General features: G+C 34.8%; 2 protein-coding genes across 2 annotated transcripts; one reads left to right on the forward strand and one right to left on the reverse strand.

Moving 5' to 3' along the window:
- Positions 1-138: 138 nt before the first annotated feature.
- LOC124637973 (ER membrane protein complex subunit 7) lies at positions 139-1,046 on the reverse strand. The gene has a single exon (XM_047174725.1). The coding sequence runs from the start codon at positions 909-911 to the stop codon at positions 234-236; it is 678 nt and encodes a 225-aa protein (XP_047030681.1). The 5' UTR covers positions 912-1,046; the 3' UTR covers positions 139-233.
- Positions 1,047-1,352: 306 nt separating this feature from the next.
- Positions 1,353-13,200, forward strand: LOC124638077. The gene is made up of 10 exons (XM_047174905.1): positions 1,353-1,532; positions 1,616-1,898; positions 4,326-4,545; positions 6,352-6,515; positions 6,889-6,965; positions 7,203-7,321; positions 7,674-7,803; positions 8,172-8,284; positions 8,994-9,140; positions 9,544-13,200. The coding sequence occupies exons 1-10, from the start codon at positions 1,470-1,472 to the stop codon at positions 10,040-10,042; spliced, it is 1,815 nt and encodes a 604-aa protein (XP_047030861.1). The 5' UTR covers positions 1,353-1,469; the 3' UTR covers positions 10,043-13,200.
- The last annotated feature ends 3,558 nt before the right edge of the window (positions 13,201-16,758 follow it).

The raw sequence follows: 16,758 nt of genomic DNA on the forward strand, positions 1-16,758 counted from the left end.
AAATCATCTATTCTCCTTTTCTAACATTGCAAAATTGGAATTATTGTGTAAATATTGAACTCAATAGCTCCACAGTGACAAAAGCATTCCATCACTCTAAAACAATGAGTAGGTAGGAATACATATTTACAAACACAGTTCATTTATCAATTTATTTAATTTTTACATCACTATACATATCAATAAACTTATTGACCATAAATACTTATCAATAATATTGAACTAGAATAATGCTACTGCCTTTTCTTTATTTGTTTGGCTTTAGAAGTTGAAGAAGCCTTGGCCGCAGCACCACCACTGAACAATGAAGTGAACATCTCTGACATTTCAGGCATCTCCGACATCTTTGCTAAGTTGCTTATTTGCTTCAAGTCCTCCTTGGTCTCAGGGTCATTCATCATTTTAGGTAAAATCATGATGAACAGCAGTGGCAGCACCATCATAATAACCATAGGGTTGAACAGGAAGTCAGTCAATCGCCATTGCTCTCTAACTTGGAAATACCTGAATTTTGACAAAGCTTTGAGTCTCAGTGGGTAAGGCACTTGGATAACCTGTGATGTTTGTATGTAGTTAACTTTCCTGGCTCTGTACTTCCCCTTAGAGTTGATCTCTACTCTGATTGGTTCGTATATGTAGTCAGGGTGCAAGATTTCAACAACGTATGAGCCCGATGGCACATTGTGTATGACGAATGAGCCATCATCTCTTATGAAGCCAATGTATTCGCCACCATTTACATGGATACGTGTATCAACTTGCCAAGGCCCTAGGTCTTGTTCTTCTGGTGGAAATACTTTTCCTTCAATAGAATATCTGCCGTTGCCAACATCTTCTTCAGGAAGATTGATAGCAGATTGTACATAGGAAAATATACATACTGTAAAAAGTAATGAAGTTAGTTGCTTCATTTTATATGGTTCTGATTTCTGTGTAGTAGATATCACTGGTGTTCTTGGATTTTAATTTAATTCCGCACAAATTAAACAGTCACGATCGATTTCAACGCACAAAATAATCTCGTCGGAATATTGGAATGGAAGACTTTGACAGTTGACACAATTGACATAATGACATGACAAATCATTATCATTGTCAAAATAACAGAGTTTTTAAAAGCTGAGAACTCTGGGCGCTTTGATAAGAAGTGGCTTCAAACAAAATATTCCCGTATAAATTTAAAGCACACAAAGTTTTCTAAATTCTTGCTTATATTTGCTTTAAAAAACTTTTAGATTTTTTCTTCTATCAAAGAGCGTGAGGTGTATTACCATAAACTAAGCCATCTTGTCGGGAAAAACCGGTTTTAAAATATCGATTTTAAATAAACGACCAATCCCTATTTTTGTTGTTTGTCTATGATTTTTTGTAAACAATATTGTTTGATTGAACATGTGCATCTCGTGTTTATTATTTAAGTTTATTTAAATTAGACATGTTTTTTACATTGTAAAAACGGAAAACTCGCAATGTCCGGATACTTGGAGATTAAGTATCCGTTTAAATCTAATTTGGGCTTAAATCCTTTCAAGGTAAGTTTTGTGAAGTGTATTATTTATTCATCGGGATGTATCACAACACAACATTGTGGCATTGATTATTTTGTAATTGGCAGTCGTGGAAAAGACAATGGTGTATTCTGAGACCGAGTCCGACGTGCTCGGGGGCTTCTCTGGCGGTGTACTGCAGCGAGGCAGGTGCTTCGGCTGGGTCGGTGGAGCTGCCGTCGGGCTGCGTGGTGAAGAGAGCCAAGTCTCGCACGCGGCCACATGCCTTCGCCGTGTTCTCTGTTGACGAGCCGCGAAAACCGCGCGTTTTGCTTGCAGCTCAATCTCTTCATGACACACAAGTTTGGATGGAAAAAATCCGGGCTTTGTTAAACGGGAGCAAAATACTTGGTAAGTCTACCTTCATTATTTTGCACATTTGACCATGTGGTCAAAGTCCAAACAGAATGCAACTTTTTTTATTTCCTGTATAATCTGATACAACAGTAAATGCATGTGTGTTCAATGACTCTTGAAAAAAAAAATAGTTTTCAATGCATGAAGATAATGGAATATTAAAAATTAATTTTAAATGATAATGTATCTGATTGTCTTAATCTTATTTTTATTCTTTTAACTGTGTGAAAGCTATAGTTTTATCTCAAAATGTCTCTCTTAGAAGTGACTCATTGCACAAACTTCACAAAATGAAACATAATCCCTTTTTACTATTTTAAATGTCAGTAGGAACAACTTCTATAGAAATACATTATAGTCAAACAAACTTTTTCACAAGAAAAAATATTCAAAATTAAAGTATTATTGATTATTAATAATTATATAATAATAAAAAAATAAGATACAGACAAGTTCTAAAAATACAAATCTATGTACTAAAAATGAGTGACTGACTAATACACTTAAGTCGGCTGAATCATGAAATTCTTACGAAGCAAGTCCTAATTCCACATGTGACATAGATACACAGTTTATTGAGGAAACCTGCAAAAGGTTTATATGTAACCAACTAGTTGTTTATGTAAGCTATACAACTGGTTACTACTCACTTCTAACTGAATACTATCAAGTAGTTCAAATGTAAACTTTCCCACTCTTGCCATTAAGTTCCTATAACTCATTTGATAACTACATATTGCTGTATTTACAATATTTAATGCTAAAGAAATGAAAAAAAAAAAACTTGTAAACAAAACGAAAATAGTCTCGAAAAATTTCTTCCTCCCAACCAGACTGAATTGTTAATACAATAAATCAAAATATGAATATAATTTTTTCATGAAATTGTCAGCGACAGGCTGATAAATCTTCACTTTTCATTAATCTCAGCATCATTATCATCAGATATTAAATAAATCTTTATTTGGAATAGCCTCTACACTTTTTTATTACAAGTCAACAAACCCTTAGTCATGGAATCACAATGGAAGGAATTGTACCGAGATTTCTGTATTGTATGCAGATGAGAACAAGGTTGTGCACCCCACTTGAGACAAAATTATTCAATTCTGGGAAAACACTCATCTGTTTTTGTAGATAAAAAGAAAAAGACACTGAAATGAAAACACATTCCAATTTAAGGACAACTTGAACAAGCTTGTTTATTAAAATTTCTTGGCAATACTCCAAAATATTCCTGTGCAATAAATTAAACTTTACCGAGGGATTTCATAATGGGATGAAAAGGTCATAAAATACTGCCTCCAAAGATTAAAAAATATTATACCAAAACAACCATTTTATAATTAAATTAAACTAATATTCGTAATTCTTCATTATTATCATTTAACATGAGCCAGTTTCATGCAGTCGAAAATTCATATCACATATATTTGTCCGCCCATGGCCTGAAATTTGCATGAACACCATTGACGTCACTACATTGAATGCAAATACGCACAAAACCCATTTCAAATTGTAATAAACAATGATCTATTAAGTTCTATTGTGTACCAATATTGCACACATATGCACTTTGTAAGGAATGCGCTGTAGTAAGCTTTGTGCAACTAAATATATGTCAAGGCTTTGCTTTCTGAAAACAGCTTGCTTATATTTAGAAAGATATAATTCTAGACAGATTTACAAAACTTTTTTTATTTACAGTTTTGTCACTTCAAATTTATAAATGTTAAAATGTGTTTTTGACTTCAAATTGTTGAAAGATCTGTACTGTAAGAGTATTCAGAAATGCATAAAGATTTTGACTGGCTGTTTTATCAATACTTCAATTCATATAATAATTAAAATTAAACACCCATGTTATTCCAACAGATTTAACTTTATTTTCGTAAACATACATTTAACTTATTGTCGGAATGAGTCATTGACCGCATGTTCAATGTCAATATTGGCTGGGTATTATTGACATTAACCATTATGCGACAGAGTTGATAACACCCGGGTGATGTACTACATATTGTATCATTGTTTTGTGACATAATTGGAGTAGTACGACAATGTCGTAAGCTCGATCATATAACATTGAATAGTACATGACAACATTGTGTAACTGAACATCTCATTTGGCTGATTGTTTAATGTTATTGAGAGTATTTTTGCATTGGCAGTAATTTAAGTCCTAATAAATGCAAGCTACAAACTGCATTCAGATTTTGTCTATTTTATTTTTAGTCACAGTTGTTTTCTTACAACTCAGCTAAGTGATGAAATCATCACATAAGTAGTTTGCATGCTTTTGCACTTCATTTGAAAGAATGCACTACCTACAGCTGCCATGTCAGCTTATTTTAAACTTTTACCTATTTACACCTTGTCCAATGCAAGAACCCCTCTCAAATCATGCTTCATCACTTGCAGACAGCGAGCCATTGCTCAAAGACTCGTACTCTGTCAGCGTGATAGCCACCGAGCTGTCTCGGAAGTGCGGCCTGAGTGCCGACACCGTGGTGACGCTGTCCCCGGGCGGCGTGATCGTGGCACGGGCGCACCTCGCAGCCTTCATAGACTGGAAGCACATCTCCGACGTGAGGCTCGAAGACGAAGATGCAAACAGAATATGTGTGCTTGTTGTTGATAGGTTGGTGCTTTTATGGTAAAAAAGTATAGAAACTTTTCAAGATACATAGGTGCCTTCTTGGTACGAGAAAATACCAGTCCCAACTAGTGGGACGGTATTGGATGAAAGTTGATGTCAGAATTGCCAACAAATTAGAATAGAATCCTTCTTTTTGCTTGGCAGTAGACAGATAAAAAGGGCTTCCCCTTTTAAGTATATTACATTGCGAATTATATAGTCTAATTCTGGCGTCAACTATAATCTGGGTTATTTCAGTAGGCTGCTTTATCATAATCGTCCATTATATAGGCTCCAAATCTTAGGGTCCATTTGTTCATATCCATAAAATTGATTTCAGAATCATGTTACTGTTTATGTACTAAAATTACTAACATGTACTATGGGCTCATTTTTTAAAGAAACTTAACATCAACGTTTTTCCTTTAATTTTATTTCTACGATTTAGTATGAACTAAGTTTTCCACTAAGTACTTATTAAATGACAATTATAGTAGTGCGGTAAATAAACAAACAACAAGATAGTAAGGAGGAAATTCAAAGTGACACGCTTAGAAAACAAACATAATATGTACCTATGTGTAATGTAGGCAACTAGGTGGAAATGGATAGCTTAGGTTTTACTATTCTACTATACTATATATACTATTCCTACAAAGAGCTACTTAGTACAGAACTGAACAATGGATAAAAAATAATGCCGAATTTATTGACCAAGGCGGCTGTTCTGTCTCTAATGATCATGTTTTTGGTACCTATAAAGATCTACTATAGTGTTCTGCCTATTACCTATTATTTTGTTGTAAAAATGAAATAACATACTGCTCGATACACATACAAGAAAGTGTAACAATGCACAATGAACTGATTCCCAGAACCGTCATGTTGCAATTTTTGAAAGGCAAGTTTCAATGTATCTATCAAAAGCTTTCATGTATCAGTTGCGTGTTTAAAGTCCATTCAACTATTTAATACATAGTATGAGAAATATATTCGTGGCGTCAGTTTATTAATCCCGCGGTTTCACCCACGTCCCGCGGTAAGTACTGTCCGTATCGGGATAAAATACCATAACCTACGTGGCTTGGGAAGAACTTTTCAAATCGGTTCAGCAGTTTCTGAGCTTTTAGGGTACAAACACACAAAACAAGAAAAACATGTTTCCTGTTTATTATATTAGTATAAATTAAATCAAGAACAAAGTCCGCGAATGTTTTTGTGATGAATCCAACAATGTCTCATCAGTACAAATAATACTTAATAGTTTAGTTACATATTTAGTTAACTCTATGACGTCAAAGTTGTTGTTATTGACGATACCACATGTTTTCTAGGTAAATACAACACATTAGACCAGGTTTTCCCTGAATTAATGAATTAGATACAAACAAGTGAACATAATGGCCTTATAATTGTTTTTATCTCTATTAGTAAAATAAAATAGTTTAATTTGTTGATCTGTTTCCATGGTAATTAGTGATGTTCATTACTCGTGGAGATGGGAACGCTTAAAAACCCTTTGTCAAAGTTCCTTTGATAAAGAAACCTGTATTAACTTTTTTCTCAGACTTTAGCGAAAATCATTAGAGATATCGAGGTATTAATCATTGAAAGAAACATTCGGGATTGGATTTCTAGATTATATTTTCCAAGTTCCTCCTGTTGGGAGAGATTTCTTAAGAAATAAGCAGTGCCTTTGTATTTGATTGTTGTCTCATCAACTGTTAGATAATAAGTATTAGTTTACTTTGCAAATGGAACAATATGCCGTTTGGTTCCACAAAATGTTCAACAGCTATGTCCCCCCAGGTCGTTCGACAAGGGCGGCGGGCTGCTGAAGCTGTCGTCGCCGGTGTCGGGCGCGCTGGCGCGGGCGGCGCGGGCGCAGTGCGGCGCGGGGCTGCGCGCGCGGCGCCAGCTCAGCAAGAGCGACGGCGACCTGCGCGCGCAGCCACGTGCCGACACTCATATAGGTATGTGTAGTAGCTGTTGTCGGGAGTGCTATGTTGTATATACTAAGGATATGGATTATATATTACCATAGTGTAGAACAATCTCAGCTGAGAATCCTATAAGCGTGTAGGTACAGACGCCAGCAGGTCGACCAACCCGAACGTCTGTAAAATTTTACCAATCGACCGTTAACTTTCTTCTGTCATAAGGTTGAAAATCCTTTGAAGAAATTTTACAAATTGGGGTAGGTTGATGTATTATGTAACAGCTGCCGTTAGTTAGCTTAATCTTTATTACAGCAAAGATGTCCAAAGTTTAACTAAAAAGACTATTTGATAAACTCTTCAAGCTGGTACTAGTTTCAATTAGTACTTCTGTTCAATTATGTTCCAGGCGATGTTCGCCGCAGCAGTTGGTACAGCGGACCTTCAGAAGTGTCATTAGACGATATTGATCTCGTCATGTCTAAGGTAATAATAAACTTCTTTGCATTTAATACTGTCATATTACTTAAAACGATCTTACATCATTAGAATTATCGTGTGGAAAAGTTACTCTGGGTCGCTTAACGTAACTCTGGTCTTATTGGGTCGTATACGGTAGGTTATTTCCCGTAGTCTTACCCGCGTCTATATGTATCTACTTTCTTTCCCTGGATAAAAATGCATAAAAATCTAATATTAATAAACATTTAACTTGTTATTCAGGAATCAAAGCACATTCCCACGGGTCAGTTGTCCCGGTACAGCGGCGCGGGACAGCTGGCGTCCACGGCTGTGCTTGCGCAACCATTCATCACGCACTCCGTCACGTCGTTTGATGACAGGTCAGTTCAAATGTATTTTAATTCTGTTTAAAAAGCTTTTTTATTTCATATAGGCTTTTGCAGGGTCTTATGAAATGACACACTAGTTGCACACTTCATTGAGAAGAGCCGACACGAAACTTCACGGACACTATTTTTAAGAAAATAATGTTAACTGTTTTCATAGACTTAGATTGTGGAAGAGATGCGCACATTTAGTAGACTATCGACATAATGTAATGTGCATGGGTACTACACTCATAAACACTTGTAAAATGTGAGGAAGAATATGATTGGCACTGTCTCATGTGCACGTTACATATGTATGTTGCCACGAGCTTTTCTTTACTTGACATTGTTGTTTGTCCGGCAGCGTGTCAGACCGTCGGTCGCTGCTGTCGGTCGCATCGGGCATCTATGAAGAGATCCCCGACCTACCCGAATGCACCAACACAAACACCTTGTGTAGCATCACGTGCGATGTGCCTGATGGAGTCTTTAAGGTATGTTTTCGTTTATTTTAACTCTTTTCTTTCTAAATTAGGATTTTCTTCCAGTCTAAGCAATGCACCTGTGGTTTTTTATTTACCACAAAAAAAAAAACGATATTTATCCTTCTCTTTTTTTTTGTCCCATTTTGCCCTATTTGACATTTGAAACTTTTTTATGGATGATCTGGTAATCTTTATGTAAAGCTGGTTGTAATTTCAGACTGAACTTCATAAAAGCCGTCAGAGTTAGTATTCGTACTTAGATGTGAGAGCTTTTTGTGGTAGTGATCCGTAGTTTACAGAATAATTACAGTATTATTGTCCGCCTCAGAAGCTTAGTCCAATGTTTTACTCAGTTTTAACGTATGTGGTGTGATCAGGCGCTGGGCGCTGGGCTGCGCGAGGAGCCGACGTACGAGTGCGTGGGCGAGTGCGTGTACGCCACCATGCGCCGCCGCCGCCCGCCGCCGCTGCCGCCGCGACATCCCGCACCGTGAGTACTGTTAGATCTATGTAAGGAATCTTCTTTTTCCTGCCCTGTTTTCAAGTCATTTGGGGCCCGCGTAATATGTATTTTTCTTCCATTCTTCTCTGTTAAACGTCATAAAACCATAAATTCCTTTTTTCTTCATGTCCTCTTTCTGAACAACTTCTAATCAAACCATTTCTTCGGTCTACCTTTCCATCTTTCTACATTCTTTGTATGGGATGAATATAAAAAACATTAACTATGAGTCTTATCATTTATATTAAAAGAAATAACTATAGTTCGGCCATTCAGAGAATGCGTTCCTGACACGTCGCGATTGAACTGACGACGTAACTTTGCAATGGCGTTGCAGTTACGATAAAAATATTTTTGCTGGTTGTTTACCGTTTTAACAATTGAGGAGCATTAAAACAACATTATTATATCAATAATCAATGAATGTAGTTACGTCGTCAGTTCAATCGCGACGTGTCAGGAACGCATTCTCTGAATGGCCGAACTATAGACACAAATAATAGAAGTATAATTAACATCAGTGTTTGAGAATCAGACATATATTTTTTTTTGATTCTAGCAAAAATATTCGCAAGTACATCGAGACTAATGTATTTTTCTTATGTATTATTTTGTGTCTAAAAAATGGACTGGGTAGTCTAAACTCTCCAGGATTCACCATATCTATCTTCTCTAATTTAAAATATCTATCCCCCAGTATAAAGGCCGGCTCGTGGTCCCGCGAGAGCAGCGTGACGCGCCACTCGTCGCTGGGCGCGCTGCCCACGGCCCGCTGCGCCAGCACGCTGCCGCCGCATGCCGCCACCAACACGCTGCCCAAGCGGCAACCCTTCAGTGTGTTCAGGTAGATAGACACTAACTATAATATCTTGAGAATAGTCACAACACCATATCATTGTTTCGAGAAATAGCAACATAATTGGTCCAACTAATTATTAAGTTGTTCGTTATAACTGCAGCTCTCACCTAATAACTTTGCCAATATGAAAGTAATACACTACTATAATCTTCTAAGTACTTTCTCTTTTATATTCATGTTATGACTAGCGACCCGCTCTAGATTCGCACGGGATAACAGTACATATTTCCTCTTTAATCACTCTATCCATTTAAAAAACCGAGTGAAAATCAGTTGCGTAGTTTTGACGTAAATCTTCAAATATACAAAGGGATACAGGGACAAAAAAAGCGACCTTATCTTATACTATAAATAAACTTGCTATTCATTTGATATTTTTGTCTTTTAGAAAACGTCTCAAAAGCGACTCACGCGTCGCCGGCTCCCAGAAATCAGAAACATCAAAAGAAAACAAAGACGTGGAAACTAAAAAGAAAAAGTTCGACTTCACGCCCACGCGGGACATATTCAAGAGCTTCAAGGTCAGTCGCAAGATGAAAAACCTCAAAATCACTTCCGGAAACCTCTCTAAAGGCGAGACGAAAAGCTGCGAGTTTTTAGACGACACCGAACACGTTCAAACCAACCGCTGCTCGAAGTCCGTCGAATGTCTCGAGAATGACTTCGACTTCGAAGCGGACCTTTCTATAGAATTCACGGAAGACAGCGTCGCGGCTCTCTCTATCCCACAGCAAATCGTAGATCTCATATTAGGACACGAGCAGATTAGCAAAGTTCGTCTAAAAGATGAAGTGGAGAGTGATTACATGCCGATGTCGCCGATCATCCCGCCGCCGCCGCTCGAACACCACTACATCGTCATGTCGCCGCGGACCAACATCGCATGAACTGAACCTAGTCGCTAACGTAAGTTACTCTAAGCTCATTCACACGACTGCACTCATATATTCTATGTACGTAGGATATGTTTTGTACTGTGTACGCTAATGGTTTGACCAAAGACCATTCTCAAAGAGATTTGTTGGATTTCAGTCTGGTTGTTACATTTTTGTATGCATCTCGTCTACTTAACAATTGTAACAATCTTCTATTCTCAATTCTGTAGACGTCTTCGTGTACAAAATTGTGATAATGTCAAAAAGACTAGGTATGTCCATCTTTGCTGGATATCGATATCGCTTGTGCAATGTCGATAAAACCTACTTAACTATATTTATTGAATTGGTTTGAAAATTGTATTATCGACATTGTTTGTGCGGTCTCTGTTTTTTATTATACGTATGTATTTTAAAACTTGAAAATACTAAAAAAATCACAATACTATCAAATAAACTTTGCCAGTAAAAGGCACGTCAGTTAATTAATTTTTCTAAGTGTAGTGATGATCGATAGATTTATCGATGATTGTTAAAAATACATTTTATCGGACTGATTCGTGCGACATATCGAGTCACTTAGCATTTTGCAGTCAGCCTTTAAGAACTAAGGTAGCTGTGTTTATATAGACTGTTCTTTGATCTGAATATCATAGGTAGTTTAAAAAGTTACATGAAAAGACTTAAAAGGCATCTGGCAAATATGTCAGGGGCGTTGTTAGTTCTCAAACATAACTTGACGAATTGTGACAGTCGTCACATGCAGAATAGAACAGCAAAATTAAAACAAAATAACGGCCTTAAAAACTCAATAATCACAGTACAATAATAAAAGCTCTCTATAAAAATCGAAACCGAAAAAGTTAACATATTTTGAAAAATGTATTTTATTTGGAATACCTATTTATTTTTCGAACGCAAAGGTGAACTATTTACAGTATTTATTTGCACAGAGCAAGAAACTTTTACATCGACTTATTTTACTAACTTATGAACTGTTAAAACTGAAACAAATTACAACAATATTTTTGAAAATACAAGTAAATGTATTAAGCCTTTTCGTTCTAAAAGCGTATTATAAATTGTATCAAAGGACCAGAAACATTTTTTCGTTTCTAAAAATAAAAGTGACGTTAACAACTTTGTTAAAATATCCATATATTGAATAGCTTACCTCAAAAGATCTTCCGAAACGTTGGCCTGAATAAATACGTAACAGATATGTAACTATTTTTGATAGCAACAGGTAAACAGCCTAGTTTTGTTGGGAAAATGTTTATGTATTTAATATTAACTTTGTAACTCAATCATTAAATTATTATCGTCTTAAATTAATTGCACTTTACCCAGCAAAATTATCTTAAAGCAAGCATAGAGCCACCACCCAATTAATGTATTTGACGCTAACTGTATTTAAAACCAGTATTGACTTGGACAAAATATCAAATTAGTAGGTACTAAACATCATTTTTAGCGCTAAATATTATTGATTGTGGGGTGGTCAAAACCAACCTTAGTGCATTTCACTTAGTCTTTTTAAAGCACATCTAGTACTTCAATATCACGTTCGTTACTTTGCTGTTGCGCATATAGAAGAATGCATAGCAAAGATAAATTCGATAATACTTCAAAGGAAAGATGAGCTCTAGAACAAGAAAGATTTAGTAAAGATAAAGACAATGTAGGTGTAAAGTATTGTAGTAATTTGCAGTTCGCCATAGCGAATGTAAAATAGTCGTAAGCTGGATTGTTTGTAAATGTTGGTTCGTTGACTACTGCCAAAAATTTAGGTTAAGATGAGCGGCTTGAGAAGTTCCCTTTAAGAGATATTGTAGTTAATCATTCAAAAGTACCCAAGTACTGTTCAGGGATAAAAGTAGCGTTTTGTGTTGGCACTAGGAAATTGTAAGAGCCCATATGACACAATTTCCTCTATGCCACAGTAGGTGTAAGTGAATCGTTGGTTGTGCATTTGAAAACAAGGCAGCTAGACTACAGTAATTTCCAGAAAAAAAAAACTATACTAAATATGCTACAACTATCAGAAATCTTACTTAAAATAAAGTCTCAAGCCGCGGGAACAAAGGCTAGGTCAATAATATCGTTCGATAAAGTAAGACTGAGGGACAAGACTAGTGTATTTTGAGGAAAATTTACTACGTGAGATCAGTATTATGGGTGAAGAGTATTGCCAAGCGTGAGGTCATGATATAATAACGACAGTGTTCTTCGACAGCGGACCGAGTTATGTACTCATGCGAAAAACTCGTAGTTTTAAGTCGACTATTTAATTTTATTTAAACTTATTTTAATTTCCTACTAGTGTTAAAATTCGAAAGTGTTTGATGGTATGGCTCTCTTTTACATGAAAGATAATGGGATAGAGCTCTCTGAATTATGAAATTGGCGTGTTGACTGATCCTGAGATTATTGCAAACTAATTGCACATCTTACTACTAAGTAATTTATTTTTAAATTATTTAACTGCCAAATTCCGTCCTCAGCATTGAGAAAAACAAACACCAATTCTCAGTATTCTTGTCTGATTTAGTGATACTGATATTATTTAATTTTAATTTATTTAACCAACGAGAGTTTAAGTCCTACTCAGTCCGTGAGAGTCGTGGAACAATTGTCTCGCTTTTATGTGTATACGGCTTAATTTGCTAATGTTGTTGTGATATTTAATGCTAAATAACTTGTTGAAACGTTTCTATAAGCTTGAAGGCTTCTGTTGGTTATAACTATTTCTATGGAACGCGTTGCCACCGAATGTTTGATGTGCGGCGCCAATGTTTGTGTGTTTAGTCAAAAAGCCAGTATTCAGCTGATCTTATTACTGTTTAGCTTAAAATTGTATAGCTTATTTCGTTGGCGTCATCCACAGTTTCGTAGGATTAGGTTTTTAGGGAAGTTAGGATGTGATACGAAGTTTTATGGATGTTATTGGCACGTTTTGAGAAGCTTGAACAAAATTAGAGTAGAGCAAATATTACGTAAAGAGAGCAAAAGACATTTGGTTCTCAAAACGTTTTTATAACATCTGTCAACTTTGTGGTGAAGGCTCAGATCTCGATATTTTCGGGTGACGTGGAAACAATGCGGATACTATAGCGTGTCAAAAGAAAGATTTTTCCTATGTTTTGAAGAAAAAAGAGATTCAATCAAAGCTTTGATATTCAGCTAACTAGCTGTTCAATAGATTACTGGCCTCACACTCTGTCTTAAGAAGTGAATGGTCTATTGTTTTTGCCAGTTCACATAATATTTTCCTGGGATGTTGATATTTTAATATAGTAAAATCTTAATTAAAAGCTACGATTTAATTTTTCGTCATACTGACATGATACCCGCGTCACTTGAGAATAGGCCAACAGGGTGGTTAGAGAATTAGATAGAAAAATTTACTCAGAACATTGTGGATGACTTGCCATAGTCTAATCTAGTTTAGTAGGTCGCGTCCATATCAACACACGCACTGACCAATTTTGTATCTAGCCGTAGTTAAGTACTTAAACATTACACTTACTTCATAAAAAACGAACACTAACATTTTAGTACTAGCACGACTTATAATTTTCAGGGTGATGAACGTCAATGGTAGAAACATCTTTAAAATTTATTAAAATAAATTAGACTGAACTACAGAAAAAAACAATCGGTTAAATAACTAGTGATTTAGATTAGATTTTACTAAAAACACTGCCAATACTATCGGTTTATAAAATGGTCTAGAATATGTTTGAAAGGATGGTTTGCACCACTTGCTTAAATAATCTCTTTTGGTAAAAAACTGGTACTTGTGTCTAAGTTTTAAGGTTTTGTTTAATTGCGTTTGTGACTGAAATATATTGTAACAAACATGGAGTCCTTAAAGCCAAGATTCTTGTAAGTGCTCGTTTTTTTGCAAAACAGTTGATTTACCGCTAAATATATTCAATACTAAACAGTGGTGCAAGTTGGCCTAAGATTGATTTTTGTAAAACTCACATGGCCTTACTACAAAAACTTTAACCCCTGTTTTACACTTGTCTAAAAAATTTTTGGCTGCAAAATGAACCATATGTCAACGTCATAATTTGACATTTTTTTAGACAAGTCTTAAACTGACGTTTAAAAGTTTTTGTGGTAAGACGGACAGAGTTTGATAAATGATTGCATTTTAAAATTCTTGATTAAATATCAATAAATTAAGAAGCCTATACGAGTTTATTTATTTTTATAAGTGAAAAGTATTGTAATTTTTGTTGTTCTGTTTCGCCAATTATAAATATCATGAGAATATTATATTTTCTTCCGCTTTGCTTTGAACATTTGTTACCATTTTTTTTTGTATTTTTTCATATATATTTTGTTTTTGGTTGATTGATAGAGCTCTTGTTAAAGCACTAGTACTCTGCTACTGATTTGGACTATGTTCTCTTTAGGTTTCAATGTAAACTATACCTAATTATTACATTTTTGGAGTTGAATATTAAGTTCAATAAAACATTGATATTATTAGCTGATTTGTGAATCAAACTTGAGGATGAACCAATATTTTGTCTATAATTAAATAAATGGTTAAGTCTCAAGAGCTCTAAAAAATTGTATAAATCATTGTTGACTGTGGAAAAGACAGTATTTTTTTATTTGTTAAATAAACAGCTAGTTCGGAATTCGGTAACGGACCAAATTGTTTTTTTTTTCGCGTTTATTTATTGTACTGCGAAGTGTCGATAAGTAACATTGCATCGTGTTATGCAAATAAAGTTTGTATGTGCAATATTGTGTTTTATTTCGCATCCTTGTGTTTCTTACTGCATATATGCAGGGGATTGAAGTTCTCGGCTTGTAACTGTCTTCAAGTTTAATGCACTTTTGCTTTTTCTGTATCGAAGATTTATGCAGTGAGTAATATACATATGTACTTTTAAATAAAACAACGTATAAATTTATCAAATACTTTATTTTCAGCCAAAAGCAAAATACATTATATCACAATTTATACATTTCCAGCCTATCATCAGCAGCCATTTTGCTGTTGAACGTAATGAGATTTTTTAACACAACATTTCAATAAAAAAAATACAGCTTAAAATAAATATAAATTTTGGAGGTAAATAAAATTACTTTTACACTTAAAAATAAGAAAATAAGTAAGTACGTATTTTATTAACTGCACTGAGACAGTATTTTCACATTGCATTCATGTAAAAATCTTATAAATGAATGTTGTGATGCGAGGAACTGTACCAATCATGATCAAACAACAAACATATACATAATTAATATATTTTTACAACTTGATATAAGTGAAAACATTTGAACTGTGTGATATTTTAACATTTCAATTACGTTATTCAAAGAACCAACTAATATAATCTATTGCATTAACACCAAAAGTTGTGGCTTATAACTACATGTTAACTGCACAGGGGTGCATAGATGTGTACAAACATGATATAATACAAAATGTGACGTGTGCGTAGAGATCAAGGTATATTCACAGGCACTTTTATACATTTCATTACTTAAAATAAAATTCAAGCACAATGGGATTGTATGACTAAAAACAATTTAGACATAATTTTAAATAATTCGACATTAATACTTAATTTTTAAACCAATACTGTTTTTTTTTCTTTTAGTCTGCCAATAAAACTTTCTACTCTTCCCTTACAAAATATAATACATTTTATCCCATAACCATCCGAAATCCCTTCACATAAAATCATTTAAGTTTTTGTTGCTAGATCACTCAAAAATAAATAACCTTTGTTGATGCCAAATAATAACAAACTTAATATGTAAAGTATGAGGCTAATTAACTTAGTAAGAGAGCTGACACTGATTCATGGAATGTATTGATTAGGTATCACCGTTGATGCAATTACAGAAAGAAAAATAAATGCACTCAAATATTTTTCATTCTGCTTAACTTATGACTCCCGCAAAACTCCTCAAATCACGATTTCTTTATCATATTTTTGTGAATCGGTACAGAAATTCTGCTAATGCTTTTCTAACATAAAATGTTGGGTATTAATAACACTAGTTTCTCCTCTCTTATACAAATAAATGCGTTATCAGTACACTTTCAGTATGCTACTTACTTATATTAATCAAGACCATCATAACCACCAAATTAAATAAATAGGTATTGACAGAACTTACACGAAAACTGGATAAAATATGTAAAAGTAACAATTTTAGAAAATTACATAAGTAAACAATGACATTGCTCTTAGGTATCAATAAGCGTTATACAGGAATGAATTTTAAGCAGTGCGCAAAAGAAAACTGGTGGTCCAGAATCGTTAACAGAACATATCTGCATCATCAGAAAAAAAAATTTTTTCATTCTTTTGTCCGCCCTAAAATCAGCAAAATATGGATACCAACTACTATTACGCGCGCCGAGCGGAGCTCGCGTCATGAAACCGGTTTCGCGTTGCCGCCGTGCATACTATGACGACTGTGACCGTCGGCTATCGGTTACAAAATAAACATCTTTCGATATCAATAACTTTCTTTTTTGTACTAAAACACTACAAAATAAAAATATACGTATCTATAAAACTTATTTAACTATAAGTTGACAAAGTTTGCGCACTAGATAAAATTCATTCCTGTATGTCATCGCTCAAAATTGTTATAGTAAAATTAGTATAGCCCGCATTGATTTTTTAAAACAACTATGGATAAAAAACCTCTACATATGTTTTTTCTTCTATGGATTCCATCTG

The sequence above is a fragment of the Helicoverpa zea genome, chromosome 17, assembly GCF_022581195.2.
Source record: "Helicoverpa zea isolate HzStark_Cry1AcR chromosome 17, ilHelZeax1.1, whole genome shotgun sequence".
Classification (NCBI taxonomy): Eukaryota; Metazoa; Arthropoda; class Insecta; order Lepidoptera; family Noctuidae; genus Helicoverpa; species Helicoverpa zea.

What these genes read in the sequence shown, in the direction of transcription:
- LOC124637973 (XM_047174725.1), bottom strand. Translation starts at nt 911, where the DNA reads ATGAAGCAACTAACTTCATTACTTTTTACAGTATGTATATTTTCCTAT.
- LOC124638077 (XM_047174905.1), top strand. Translation starts at nt 1,470, where the DNA reads ATGTCCGGATACTTGGAGATTAAGTATCCGTTTAAATCTAATTTGGGC. An exon ending in TGTGTGCTTGTTGTTGATAG is followed by an intron (nt 4,546 to 6,351) that starts GTTGGTGCTTTT and finishes ATGTCCCCCCAG; the next exon opens with GTCGTTCGACAAGGGCGGCG. An exon ending in GTCACGTCGTTTGATGACAG is followed by an intron (nt 7,322 to 7,673) that starts GTCAGTTCAAAT and finishes TTTGTCCGGCAG; the next exon opens with CGTGTCAGACCGTCGGTCGC.